The following is a 14,881-nucleotide window of genomic DNA, read 5'->3' as shown; positions in this document are numbered from 1 at the left end:
GGTCCAGCCTTGGATTTCTCTGCAAGGTTCATGCAGCTGTGTTAGAAAATAGTTTAGCAGTCTTTCAGAAAGTTAAGGCATTAGTGTCTGGCCTGGCAATTTCACATCCCAGGTGTATGCCCCAGGAAATGGAAGATGTGTGTCCGTCCAAACACCCCTACACAAGTGCTCATGCAGCGTTATTAAGAGTAGCCCAGGGGCTGGGGTTGTGGCTCAGTGTAGAGTGCTCACCTAGCATGTGCAAGGTGCTGGGCTCAATCCTCAGCACCACATAAAAAGAAGTGAATAAAATAAAGGTACAATGTCTAATTACAACTAAAATATACATATATTTAAAGAACAGCCCAAACTTGAAGACAGCCCAGTGTCCATCAGCTGATATGTGGATAAGCAAATATGAGGCATACACAGCGGGACCCTCTGCAGCCTCAAGGAGGGATATCCTGGTGGGCCTCACCTGGGTCTGGGTGCACCTCGAGAGCTCTGAGGAGCAGGCAGACGCACACGTGTGACAAGAGTCTGTGCATGTGGAGTGCCCACAAAGCAGGCCAATCCACGGAGACAGAAAGTAGCAGACTGCCTGAGCTGAAGGGAGAGGGACGGAGTGCAGACAAGGTTGATTCAGGGGGCGTTGGAATGTTCTGGAATCAGTGGTGATGCTGTTGGGTGGTGTCACGGCCTGTGGGTCATCTCTCAGCGAAGCTGTTGTTAAGAACCAGGGCTGGGATGTGTACACGGCATGATCTGGTCAGCACCACGAGATCTGGCTTGGACTCCCCCTCAGAGGTATCTGGTGCCTTGGAAGGACTTGGCAGGGGGCCCAAGGCCCTCGAGTGTGTGGCTGACATGGATTCTCAGTTGCTGCCTCTTTTGCTCTTCTACCCTCCAGGGTAAGGACCCCTTCCCCGAGAGCGTCCTGACCTATGTGGCCCACACAGCTGCACTGACCTACCCTCCCACGGCCCGAGACAAGTACCCTGAGAACTTCCCCCTGCGGACCCTCAGCCGGCTGCAGCCAGACGAGCTCAGCCCCAAGGTGGACAGCACTGTGGACAGACAGCACTTGATGGCCGCTCTCGGAGCCTATGCTGCCCGGAGGCCCCCTCTAGTCCCCCAGGAGGGTGACCCAGATCCACAGTACCTTCTGCAGGACCCCTCAAGAGTGCCGAGGCCCCTCTGGGTGGCAGCGCCCCCTCAGAAGTGGCTCTCATCTCCAGAAGACCCCAGAGGCCCCCTGAGCGCGGATGATGGTGAGTGACTTGTTCTGCTGGCCCGCCTCACATGGCCAGTTTCCCTGCCTCTTCCCAGGGGTCTCCCTGTCAGTGCTTCCCTCCTCGGCGGGTGAGCAAGGAGGCAGAGTGGGACAGAGGGTTCCTGGGGCATCCTCAGCCCCTCTGTGTGGTGGTCCCGCTGCCTGGGAGGCCTGTGGCCGGCTGTGGGCAAGGTGCACGTCTGTAGATGGTCTGCTCTGTGCAGTCCTTTGCCTAAACACATCATTCTATCCACGAGGCTGACGTGGGGCATGTCGTGCGGCTCACGGGACGGGTCTGGCCTCAGGTGTGCTGTCGGCCTTGTGTTCTAGAAGACTGAATAGGAGCGCTGTTCCGTGTCACACCTTCCCCGTGGCATGACATCACTTGCTGTCCTCGGAGCTCCCACCTGAGGTCAGCACCACGCACAATGCACGTGTGTAGTGTGGGCCTCGACGTGACTGACGGTCGACACCGATTGTCAGTGATATGTGACCTGGTGTAACCGGCCGTCGGCAGGTGCCATGGCTGCTCTGCGGCACCTGGAAGGCTCTGGCCGTGCACTCCCCAGCAGCCTCCTTCTGAGGCCAGCTGGCTTGGGGCTCTGAAACCCAGACCACGCCGGTGACGGCTTCTCTCCCACTGTCTCGGGGAGAAGGCCCAACTGTGGCCACCCTGCAGGCCCTGCTTTCTGGCTGGGGGCTCGCCCTCACACGCTGGCTGCCCGTGGCCACTGTGGCAGTCTGTCGAGGAGCAACGTGGAGTCACAGTTTAGGGGACAGGACCTCCTTCTCATTCCTGCCCTGGGGAAGGTGCATGAGCCACTCGGCTGAGAACTGCTTATGCAGACAGGTGTCCTCAGCTGCTTTGTCCAACGAGTGGTCAGCATGCCCCCGGGCGGCACTCACCCTTGGGGGCTCTCACCTGTGGGCAGTCGTGGCTGCCCTGAGGAATCCTGTTCGTGTCCCCATTGCTTTCTGCACTGCTCTTGCTTGCTGGGCTCTTGGGTGCCTCCCGACTCACCTCACCACCCCCCGGAGGTCCCTCAGCTCCTCCTCTGCACCTTCCCTGCACCTCCAGCCCTGCACCCCTGCTGTGGCCACCCTGAATCATGGCTGCTCTCTGACCTCCTCCCACCCCACTCCCATAATCCAAAGAAACCCCACGTATTCACAGCCTCTGTCTTAGCTGTTGGACGTTGGGAGAGGCAGATAACGCTACCCCACCAAGGGACGTGATTCTAACAGGAGAGCACGGGTCTTGGCCAACAGAAGGTAGCCCTTCTCCTGCGCCTGGCTGTCCCTGATGCCAGGCGGGCTCCCTGCCCCTCCACCTGCTTCCTTGGCACCTCCCTTCCTCCTCACACCCTGAGGTGCCGTCTCTGGGAGTGTGCTCCTGGAAACACCCTGCACCGTCCAGTCCCTTGCTCAGTCTGCTGGGCATTGTCCCTCAGCTGCCTTGCAACATCCGTCATCTTCTTATGCATACTGTCTCCTAGTGCTCACATGCTTTCAGAAGCACTTTGTAAAATGTCAAACACAATAGAACTGTGCAAGGAACCCCGCGCCTGCCTGACCCACTTCAGCACACGGCACCCTGGACCCTGGCTGCAGGCCAACTCCCCTGCACGACCCTGACTGCAGGTTCAGTCACCAGGTCACTTCTCTGTCAGTTCCTCAGCAGTGTATGCACCAGACCCCAGCAGTTCCATCCCATCAAGATTCGTAACAGTGTTGACACCTCCACGTCTTTTCGGTGCTCAAATTTCCCAATTGTCATGCGTTTTTCTCAGTTGGATTTTTAAAATTTTTGTTCCCATTAGTTATGCATGACAGTAGAATGTCATGTTTATCAAAGGAACCAACTGGGAGACAAACATGGAGTGTCACTTCCCATTGTCGTGGTGGTGAATGATGTGGAATTACATTTATCATGTATTCATCTATGCACCCAGGAAAATTGTGTCCGATTGATTCTACTCTCTCTCCTATTCTCCTTCTGGCTTCCTTCATTCCCCTTTGTCTAATCCAAAGTACTCCTATTCTTCCGTACCGTCCCCCACCCTTATTGTGAATTAGCTTCTGCATGTCACAGAGAACATTTGGCCTTTAGGAATTTTGGGCATTGTCCTCTTTTACTTAGCATGATGGTCTCCAGTTTCATCCATTGACTGGCAAATACCATCATTTTGTTTCTCTTTTTGGCTGAGTTGTATTCCACTGTGTACATACACCACGGTGTATATTTCTTCATGCATTCATCTGTTGAAGGGCACCTGGGCTAGTTCCGTAGTTTAGCTATTGTGAATTGAAGTGCTATAAACATGAATGGGCTGCATCACTGTATCTTGCTGATTTTCAGTCCTTTGTGTATATATACGGAGGAGTGGGATATCTGGGTCAAATCGTGGTTCCATTCCAACTTTTCTGAGAAATCTCCATACTGCTTTCTAGAATGGTTGTACCAATTTGCAGTCCCATTAGCAGTGTGTGAGTGTACCTTTTTCTCCACATCCTCACCAACATTTATTGTTAATTGTATTCTTGATGATTGTCCTTCTGACTGGAGTGAGGTGAAATCTCAGTGTAGTTTTAATTTGCATTTCTCTAAATTGCTAGAGTTGCTGAACATTTTTTTGTATATTTGTTGACCAATTGTATTTCTTTGTCTGTGGAAGTGCCTGTTGAGTTCCTTTGCCTGATTGTTAATGGGGTTATTCTTCATATATCCTGGAGATTAAGTCTGTACCTGAGGTGCACGTGGTGAAGACCTTCTCCCGTTCTGCAGGCCCCTTCACGTCCTTGATTGTTTCCTTTGTTGTGAAGAAGCTTTTTAGTTTGATTCCATCTCCTTGTTCAATTTTTTTAATATTTGTTTTTTAGTTGTCGTTGGACACGACACTTTATTTTATTCATTTATTTGTATGTGGTGCTGAGGCTCAAACCCAGGGCCTCACATGGGCTAGGCGAGCCCTCTGCCCCAAGCCACAACCCCAGCCCTCATGGTTGACTTTTTAAGTTTACTTCTTGCGCTTTGGGAGCCCTGTTACGGCTGGTTCCTAAGGGCCTGATGGAGAGTGTCAGTTTCTTCGGTTAGGGGCAGGGTCTCTGGTCTAACGCGCAGGCCCTTGGTCCACTTTGAGTCCTGTGCAGGGTGGGAGATAGGGTTTAATTTCCTTCTGCTGCATATGGCTTTCCGGTTTTCCCAGCACCACTGGTTGAAGAGGCTGTCTTTTCTCCAGTGCACATTCTTGGCGCCTTTCTCTGTATTTATGTGGGTTGTCTCTGTGTCTGTTCTGTACCATGGTCTACATGTCTGTTTTGGTGACAAGACCCAGCAGTTTTTAGGGTGACTGTGGCTCTCCCAGTTGGTTCCTTTGAAGCTGGGTGCACAGAGGGTCATCTGAGTTGACAGCTCTATCTGTACAAGGTTTCTCCTCTTCTTTTTCCTTTTTTGCAATTTTTTTTTTTTCAGAAATCATCGATCTCAAGTTTGGGGCTTTATTTTCCCCACATGTGGATTTTGCTGATTGCTTCCCAGCGACGTCTAACATGTTCCCCACTGTGTGCTCCAAGTTCAGTGGAAGGTCTCTAGGGGCGTTCTGGGCCTCCCAGGAGTGGTAGGGCTGGCTGGGTCTCCCCGGCCTCCCTGGGAGGTTCTGGTGTCACGGCGCTCACTGCTCATGGAACCAGGTGGACTCACTGGGCCGCCTGTGTGGACGGTGCGTGTCCGCGTCTCCTGGAGGCCTGAGTGTGATGCAGACAGCAGACCTGCCTGGGCCTCCACTGTCCCCTGGACCTAGTGTGTGCCACCACCATGTTTGCAGAGTGAATGAGGGAACAGAGCCTATGGACAGCATCAGTCCCCTCTTCGGTCAACCCCAGAGAGGCATTATTTCAGCCTCATTTTCCTCAAGAGGAAACAAGGTGGAAGGCTGAATGATGACACCTGACTGGGGGGCAGACTGCTTCAGAGAACGCTGGAGCCCTACAGACCCCCCAGCTCACATGCAGATTGGAGCACAACTTATTTTGCTGCTCCGGCTAGTTGGTTTCTGCTCTGGAGTGTAGAGTGGCTGTTCGGCTCCAGATCCAGTTTCCTTGACCTGTTTTTTCCATGTCAAGTTGTGCACTAAGACCCTTCCTAGTGCACTGGGGGAGTGGGGGCTGTCTCTGTACTGCAGCCTGCAGCCCTGGCGGTCAAGCGGGCACCCAGAGCCTGGAGTGGCCACTGAAGGAGTGCAGTGCTGCAGAGGTTCTGGGCAGAGGGTGGCCAAGGCAGGGATGAAGTATACTTCTCTGCAGGATGGAGTTAAAGGGGAAGCATGCCCTGCACCTGAAGATGAGGCTCTCCTAGACCGCGGTGAGTGCAGTGTGCTGTGGGAGATAAGGGTGCTGCAGAGGTACCCAGGTCACACACCCACGTCTTTCCCGAGATGTGGGCAGCACCATCTGAGATGATGTTCTGGAGCCCTGCCAGCAGGTGAGACAGACTAAAGGTATCCATAAGGACAGAAACCCCCAGGAAGACATGGCAATGCCCCCAACCCACACCTCAAAACTCAGTCTCACCTGGAAGGTAACGCAAGGGAGTCTGTAGCAGATCCAGAGAGCACTGTGCCAGCACCTCTCCACCATGGCTCCCTCCCAGCCTTGTGTTCTCACAGGTTTGTCAGGTGGGTAAGGATGGAAGGCCCCAGGGACTGCAGTCCTGGATTCCCAGAAGGCAGCTATGGCAGCTGGGAGGGTCCCGTGTGGCTCAGAAAGAGGCTTCCCACAGCTCTGCCTTCAACCAGCAGTGAGGGGGAAGCCCACCCATGTCCACTCCTCTGTGCTAGCACCAAACCCATGTGGGAGCTCACCCCACAGGAAGTCCAGCAGAGATGGGGGTTTGAGAGGAAGAAAGCAGGTGTCCTTGAGGATGCCACCAACCTGCCAGGAGGCAGGCTACCTTCCAGTTTAGGGAAGTGGATGCTCATGCAAGGAGGAGGCCAGGGGCTGCATGTGGACATCAGTGTTGCCAGGAGCCGGGGCAGGCAGCCGGTGTCTGGGCACAGGCTGCAGGTGGCGAGTGCCTTGCGGCTGTGTCTTATCTTGGGGGCAGGATGCTCCAGTTTGGGGTCAGTTTTATGATCAACAAACCAGTTTCTGGAATCAGCTCAGAAAAACAAATGAGAGTGCAGGGGTGTAGAGTGACGGCCATGAGAAAGGGCGCAGGGATAGAGCAGAGGGGCTCCCGCCCGGCACATCCCTGGCTGCTGGCGACACCTGGCAGGAGCTCCTGTGACAGGCACTCAGGCAGGGGTGAGTGCCTTCCTTCCTTGACTTACATCTTTGATTCCTTTCCAAAAGCTTTAAAGCAACCCCAACTGCCCAGGCTGGGGTTGACAAGGTGTGTGGCCCTGGTGCAGCCTGGGACGCGGCCCCCCAAGTCCTGGTTCACAACACACCCAGGCCGGGAGTGGCTTTCCTGACCAGTGTGCCCGAGGAATCAGAGAAAGATCATCTGTTGCACTGTGCCAGGGATAAAATAATCACCTCCTGCATGCACACAAGAACAGTGGACATGTGGAAAGGGGCAAGTGACTTTCAGGGGGACCTTCAGGGTGGACTCCTAGCTGTTTATCTCTGTGTCCCTTTAATTTGTCATTTGGGCTAGCTCCTTTCTTCTCCCTGGACAGAAAACTCAGGCACACACCTTGAACTCTGGTCACTCTCAGTTAATAAAATGTTCCGTGTCCACTTTTTATGCTTATTTATTTTTTTACAATTGTGTACAGTACACCCAACCTAAGCTTTACCAAGTTACCCATTTCTCAGGTCAGAGCTCAGTGGCTTGAGAGCATTTGATTCTGTGCATTCTTGCTTGGACCTCCAGGGCATGCAGCTCACAGCCCTCCCCTGCCTGGTCTGTGGAGGGGATCTGTGCTAAGGACTCACCTTGCACAGTGGAAGTGGCAGATTTTAATATGGTACAGCCAGAGTCAAGTGTTTCTGCTCCCCTGGAAAGGATATGCGTGTGACTGTGGCCTCGTGTTCACTTGAAATGAAGCCCTGTGCCTTGGCATGGGTGAGGCGAGGACACCACTCTCCATCCGCACGGTCAGTGTGCTCAGCATGCTAGAACCCGTCAGTCTCCGCTTCAGACAGACAGGACCAACTGGGGCAGAGAGGCTCCTGGCACGGGAACAGCTGACGGGCTCTTTGCCCTGGACCTGCACCCCCGTGGATCCTGTGACCCGCACCCCCGTGGATCCTGTGACCCGCACCCCCGTGGAGCCTGTGACCCGCACCCCCGTGGAGCCTGTGACCCGCACCCCCGTGGATCCTGTGACCCGCACCCCCGTGGATCCTGTGACCCGCACCCCCGTGGAGCCTGTGACCCGCACCCCCGTGGAGCCTGTGACCCGCACCCCCGTGGAGCCTGTGACCCGCACCCCCGTGGACCTGTGACCTGCACCCCCGTGGACCTGTGACCTGCACCCCCATGGAGCCTGTGACCCCCCCATGGAGCCTGTGACCTGCACCCCCGTGGAGCCTGTGACCTGCACCCCCATGGAGCCTGTGACCTCACCCCCGTGGAGCCTGTGACCCGCACCCCCGTGGAGCCTGTGACCCGCACCCCCGTGGAGCCTGTGACCCCCCCATGGAGCCTGTGACCTGCACCCCCGTGGAGCCTGTGACCTGCACCCCCGTGGAGCCTGTGACCTCACCCCCGTGGAGCCTGTGACCCGCACCCCCGTGGAGCCTGTGACCCGCACCCCCGTGGAGCCTGTGACCCGCACCCCCGTGGAGCCTGTGACCCGCACCCCCGTGGAGCCTGTGACCTCACCCCCGTGGAGCCTGTGACCCGCACCCCCGTGGAGCCTGTGACCTCACCCCCGTGGAGCCTGTGACCCGCACCCCCATGGAGCCTGTGACCTGCACCCCCATGGAGCCTGTGACCCGCACCCCCGTGGAGCCTGTGACCCGCACTCCCGTGGAGCCTGTGACCCGCACCCCCGTGGACCTGTGACCTGCACCCCCGTGGAGCCTGTGACCCCCTCATGGAGCCTGTGACCCGCACCCCCGTGGAGCCTGTGACCCGCACCCCCGTGGAGCCTGTGACCTCACCCCCGTGGAGCCTGTGACCTCACCCCCGTGGAGCCTGTGACCCGCACCCCCGTGGAGCCTGTGACCCGCACCCCCGTGGAGCCTGTGACCTGCACCCCCGTGGAGCCTGTGACCTGCACCCCCGTGGAGCCTGTGACCCGCACCCCCGTGGACCTGTGACCCGCACCCCCGTGGAGCCTGTGACCTCACCCCCGTGGAGCCTGTGACCTCACCCCCGTGGAGCCTGTGACCCGCACCCCCGTGGAGCCTGTGACCTCACCCCCGTGGAGCCTGTGACCTGCACCCCCGTGGAGCCTGTGACCTCACCCCCGTGGAGCCTGTGACCTCACCCCCGTGGAGCCTGTGACCCGCACCCCCGTGGAGCCTGTGACCCCCCCATGGAGCCTGTGACCTCACCCCCGTGGAGCCTGTGACCTGCACCCCCGTGGAGCCTGTGACCTCACCCCCGTGGAGCCTGTGACCCGCACCCCCGTGGAGCCTGTGACCTGCACCCCCGTGGAGCCTGTGACCCGCACCCCCGTGGAGCCTGTGACCCGCACCCCCGTGGACCTGTGACCCGCACCCCCGTGGAGCCTGTGACCTCACCCCCGTGGAGCCTGTGACCTCACCCCCGTGGAGCCTGTGACCCGCACCCCCGTGGAGCCTGTGACCCGCACCCCCGTGGAGCCTGTGACCCGCACCCCCGTGGAGCCTGTGACCTCACCCCCGTGGACCTGTGACCCGCACCCCCGTGGAGCCTTCTGAGTCATCAGGAGTCTGCTGGGGCTGGGGTGGTGGCTTGGTGGGGCAGAGCTTGCCGAGCATGTGTGAGGCCCTGGGTTTGATGCTCAGCACTGCATATAAATAAACACATAAAACAAAGTTCCATTGACAACAAAAAATACATTACAAAAAAAAAAAAGGCGTCTCTATGTCAGCAGAGACTTTCCCCTTTTACCAGTGAAACAGCCCACATGGGTCTGAGGGGCCAGGGCCTTGGCTTCAGCCCAGGGCCTACAGTGGGCTCAGCAGCCTAGACGTCCCAGGGGAGGAGGAGACTGGAAGGAGCGCTCCGTGGCTTACCCACCAGGAATGTGGCTCCTGGGCTGCACCGGCAGGTCTGGTTCTGCCTGCTTGCAGCCTTAGTGTGGGCGCAGCCCAGCCACGTGTCCTGGGGACGTGGGCTGCCTCCCATGCCTCCTCCCAGTGGGAACACGGCCCCCACCCTGGCAAAGCGCCTGTCCTGAGACCTGGAGGGGCTGGGTTGTCGGGCAGCTGCCCCACACCATCGACAAACCACTCCTTTGGTCTGCTTCGGAGCTCCCCTCGGAGGGCCATTCTGCTGCAGGCTAGCTGCTTTGCTGGAAAGTCCTTCCCGCGAGTGCTGCGTTGAGCACTGTCTCTTAGGCTGTGAGCGGCAGGGCACTGAAGGGAACTTGGTGCAGCGTCTCACGCCCCGGGTGCTTTGCCCGCCACCTGCCACCCTGGCCCTAAAGGGAAGGTTAGCTCCACAAACCTGAGGGCCACACAGGGTGCCGTCCTTCCTGTGGCTCCAGGTGGTCCCTTGGCCTCATGAAGTGCTGGGTGGTGCACCCCTGACCACATGGCAGACCCCCTGAGAAGCACGGGGCATGGGTGCAGGAAGGCCAGGCAGTCTTTCTCCTCCTCACCAGCCCAGCAGGGGCCCTCGGCAGAACCAAGGTCTCGAGACCCTGGGCCTGCTGGGCAGTGCTGGTTTCTCTCTGGCCACAAATCGCATTCCTGTCGGCACACGTGCATTCTCTGTGCGTACGTGGCCACGCACTATGGAGTCTGGCACTTGCAGGATGAGACTGGACAACCCAGCCTTCAAAGGGCATCCCCGTTGTAGCTCATTTACCCAGTGTAGACGGACCACTCCCCTCGGGACTGCTTCTGGGGGGGTTCACATCCGGTCCTGGGTCTGCCACCCAGTACGTGTCCCGGCTGCCTTCCCTGTTATAAGTCAGGTAGCACTCTACGTGTGCCAACTCCTGTGGGTGTGACTCTGAAGGAAACAGGCTTTAGAAGCCAGTCTGAGCCTGGGGGCACGCTTAGTTGCAGGGCATTTGCGTGTGGAAGGCCCTAGCACCCCAAACAGAAAAGAACAAGAGAACACGCTGACTTGCTCTCCTCTTCACCTGCTGAAGTCACGTCAGTGCCTCATTGTTGCTGTCACAGGAAATCAGACTGGGTCAAGGCAGCTTCCCATGAGTATAAAGCAGCACAACCTGACAAGCAATGACGTGTTCCTGCCTGCGACTTGGGCGTTTTCCACTCTCCAGTGAGACACACCTGCCACTTGGCAGGGATTCCTGAGGCCCCTTATACAGTGGAAGGAGGACACAGTTTGCCCTCCTTGTGTTATTTTCAATGAAAATAGGCAGGGCACAGGTATGTGATTATATCCATGTCTTCCAGGGAAAACCCACATAAAGACAGAATAAAACAATAAACTCCTACTGAATTTATTTGAATCTTTTGTAAATATCAAAGTGTTAGACTCTGCAATTAATGAACTGTATACCCTCTAAACAGAAGGCACACAGTCAGTTACTCATGAAGGTGATAATGATGGTGGAGGTGATTGTATTAATGGTATTGAGAACAATGGTGGTGGTGATGGTGGTGGCCATGTTTTGATAGGATAATGTGATGATGGTGGTGATGGTGTAGGGTGATGGTGGTGGTGGTGATAGGATGATGGTGGTGATGGTGATAGGATGATGGTGGTGATGGTGATAGGATGATGGTGGTGATGGTGGTGATGGTGTAGGGTGATGGTGGTGATGGTGATAGGATGATGTGATGATGGTGGTGATGGTGATAGGATGATGGTGGTGATGATGATAGGATGATGGTGGTGATGGTGATAGGGTGATGGTGATAGGGTGATGGTGATAGAATGATGGTGGTGATGGTGGTGATGGTGATAGGGTGAAGGTGATAGGATGATGGTGGTATTGGTGATAGGGTGATGGTGGTGATGGTGATAGGGTGATGGTGATAGGATGATGGTGGTGATGGTGATAGGATGATGGTGGTGATGATGATAGGATGATGGTGGTGATGGTGATAGGGTGATGGTGATAGGATGATGGTGGTGATGGTGGTGATGGTGATAGGGTGAAGGTGATAGGATGATGGTGGTATTGGTGATAGGGTGATGGTGGTGATGGTGATATGGTGATGGTGATAGGATGATAGTGGTGTTGGGGATAGGGTGATGGTGGTTATGGTGATAGGGTGATGGTGATAGGATGATGGTGGTGATGGTGATAGGGTGATGGTGGTGTTGGTGATAGGGTGATGGTGATAGGGTGATGGTGGTGTTGGTGATAGGGTGATGGTGATAGGGTGATGGTGATAGGATGACAGTGGTGATGGTGTAGGGTGATGGTGGTGATGGTGATAGGGTGATGGTGGTGTTGTTGATAGGGTGGTGATGGTGATGTTGGTGATGGTGGTGAGGTGATATGGTGATGGTGGTGATGATAGTGATGGTGATAGGGTGATGGTGGTGATGATGGTGGTGGTGATATGAGGATAATGGTGAGGATAATGACTGTAATGATATGAGGTGATGGTGGTGGTGTGGTGATATGAGGGTGATGGTGGTGATAATGATATGAGGTGATGTGGTGAGGATGGCGATGGTGATAGGAAGGTGACGTGAGGACTGATTGTGTTAGTGATGGTGAGGATGGTGATGGTGGTAAGTGGTGTTAGCTAAACCATGTACCTTCGTGTGTAGGTGGTACTAAAGGCACTGAGGAGCAAAGCTGCTGTGGGTGATTTGCCTCTTCTGTGACAGAGCAGTCTTGTAGTGAGGCCAGCGTGTGTCAGCGATCATCCTCTAATGCATATGACGCTTTGTTTGGGGGACGCCAGGAGAATGTGCGAGTTGCTAGGTCAGGCCTGCGGTTGTGCGTGCAGACCTACTGCAGGTTGGTCCCCGACTCCAGGCCTCCCACGTCTGACGTCCTGACGCTTCGTGTAACTGCCCTGCTGGAGCCCACGTGGAGCCCTGAGAGCGACTTAAATTGTCACTGTAAGCTCGCCAGATCTTGGAATCTTGGGGTGCCATGGAGGGAACCAAGCTTTGGAGCTTGGGGTACCTGACGGTGCTCTGTGTCGCTCTTCCATCCGTGGGGGCTGGGCTTCAAAAGAGTGTGTCCCCACTTCACTTCCTCCTCAAGTGACTGAAGGGCTGCCTTCCTTTTGACTCTCTGCTCTCCTCTGCACCTTACAGATGGTCCTTTTAAAATCGTGAGTCGACAGTGCCCACTGCTCGCAGCAGCACGACTGGGCTTCCCATCACTCTGAGGAGAGCCTTCTTGGGGTCTCGGGCCTGTAGCACCTCTGTCCATGCCCACCTCTTCCCCTGCTTGCTGTCCCAGACACTCTGACCTCCTTTCCCTTCCCCTGCCCAGCGTGCCAAGCAGTGTCCACCCCAAGGCCAGAGTGTTTCCCAGTACCCCCTGGGCTTGGGCCTCACCTCCTTTGGGTCACTGCTTGAACTCATTCCCAGCAAGCCTTCTCCAATAACCCTTTGAGAACGCCACCGTCCATCCCAGCTCCCATCCTTCCTACCTGCGTGCGATCTGTTACCACCAGACAGTCTAAGTATGTGCGTTTTAATCGTTCATTCCCACCTCTTGTAATAGAGCTGAAACTCACATGAATGCAAGGCCATTGTTTACCGACCCTTCTCTGTACCTCGAGAGGGTGCTGTGCACAGAAGCAGTGTCCTGTGTTTATGAAAGGGAGGTGGAGGGAGGTGGAGGGAAGTGGAGGGAGGTGGAGGGAGGTGGGGAGGGAGGTGGGCAGGGAGGGAGGTGGGCAGGGAGGGCCCCTCGCCTCCTAAACCCCTTTTCATTGCTCCGTGGAGACCTGGGGTGGGTCCCTGCACTGGAGCTGAGTTCTAGGGGGCATCTGGGCACGCAGGGAACAGAGGTAGACCCTGGCCCCCACAGGGAGGGAGGAAGGGAGGGGAGCGCTGGGCCAGGTGGACGTGCTGCAGAGTCAGCAGCCGGCTCTGGGTCTGCTGGGGATGTGTGCGTGGAGCGCGTCCCAGCGCTGACCTGAGAGCTGCTTCCCCAGCTGGGTCTCCAGCCCTCCACAGCGGCCCACCCACAGGGACCTGCAGGGGGACTAGAAAGATCTTTTCAGGTAGACAGTGCACCCCAACGTTCTGGGAACATTCCCAGATTTCTGGGTCACAGAGAGGAGCAGCAGTGGGGTCCCCTGGCTAAGTCAGTGGGGAAATGCGAGAAGGGCCCGCCCCCCTGGGCGGCTGGCACCAGGTCAGGCCGGCACCAGGTCAGGGTGGTACCAGGTCAGGGTGGCACCAGGTCAGGGTGGCACCAGGTCAGGGTGGCACCAGGTCAGGGTGGCATCAGGACAGGCCGGCACCAGGTCAGGGTGGCACCAGGTCAGGGTAGCACCAGGTCAGGCTGGCACCAGGTCAGGGTGGCACCAGGTCAGGGTGGCACCAGGTCAGGGTGGCAGGGGTTCCCCCGTGGAGTCTCGGGTGGACTCCTGGGCCTGCAAGTTGCATGGTCCTGGAGACCAGGAGCTCCCGCGCTGGCGACCAGAGCGCGGGCAGGGCGCCACTTTCTGCCAGCCCTCCCCAGCAGTGCGTTTCCTTCAGCGTCCCTGAACCTCTCACGCCCTCGCAGTCCCGCCCCGTCCTGCTGAGCGCCTTTAGGGAGCAGCGAGCTCCTGGGGTACCTCTGTGTGAAGCTGTTGGTGTTGTTTTTCTTCTTATTCCTTCACATTTGATTGATTCTCTATTTAAAAATACATTCTTGACACTTTTTGCTCAGAATCACTCAGGTTTTCTTTCTCCCCAATGATGTAATTTGGGTTTATCCTTAAAAAAAAAAAAACCAAAACAGCAAACAATTGGGTTTACCTCTGTTAGTGATTAAAAATGAATATGAAGGATATTTTTAACCTTTTTAGAAAATGCGAAGTTTTATATTTTTATATCTTAAAGGTTCATAGTGCAAAGACCTTGGTCAGGTTCTGTGTAAACATCTGGGGGTCGTTGGGCAGAAACTGACAGGAGCAGGCAGGGCCAGCTGGGGGCTGCCTCACAGGGCACATGGCACCCCCGCCCGGGCGGCCTCTACGCTGCCCCCTGGGGCTCCTGCCCGTCCCCTTAGCAGTGATGCGGCCTGGCGGCCGGCGTGGCATGCTCCACCGGTGTGTGGTCCTCCTGGGATGGCACCCTGCCTGCCCAGCAGCCTCTCCTGGTGACGGCTGGACCCCCTTCAGTTGGCTTCTCTGTCCTCCAGATGTGCTCCTTCGGAGTCTCCTGAAGGACCTGTGGCAGCGCCAAGCTGAAGTGGAGCCCGTGGGCCCCCTGGAACTGGAGGAGATGGTGGGCACGACTGCAGGCCCCAGGCCAGGTGAGTGCCCAGAGGGAGACCAGCTGAGGGGCAGGCAGAGGGCCTGAAGCAGCAGTCCAAGGTGACCTCGTCTCCCCAGGCCCTCGGCGTGCGGGTGGACTCGGGC

General features: G+C 56.6%; 1 protein-coding gene across 8 annotated transcripts in view; it reads left to right on the top strand.

The window, feature by feature from the left end:
• Window positions 1-14,881, top strand: part of Ptprn2 (protein tyrosine phosphatase receptor type N2) — an 875,713-nt gene that overhangs the window by 317,876 nt on the left and 542,956 nt on the right. For all 8 annotated transcript variants that reach the window (XM_078040940.1, XM_078040938.1, XM_078040939.1 and 5 more), the window contains 2 exons: window positions 890-1,250; window positions 14,662-14,775. In XM_078040940.1, coding sequence (XP_077897066.1) covers window positions 890-1,250; window positions 14,662-14,775 — 475 coding nt within the window. The remainder of the gene's footprint in view (window positions 1-889; window positions 1,251-14,661; window positions 14,776-14,881) is intronic.

This window comes from Ictidomys tridecemlineatus, chromosome 2 (assembly GCF_052094955.1).
Source record: "Ictidomys tridecemlineatus isolate mIctTri1 chromosome 2, mIctTri1.hap1, whole genome shotgun sequence".
Classification (NCBI taxonomy): domain Eukaryota; kingdom Metazoa; phylum Chordata; class Mammalia; order Rodentia; family Sciuridae; genus Ictidomys; species Ictidomys tridecemlineatus.
Note: the sequence above shows the minus strand (reverse complement) of the source record. Positions and strands in the feature narration are given on the sequence as shown.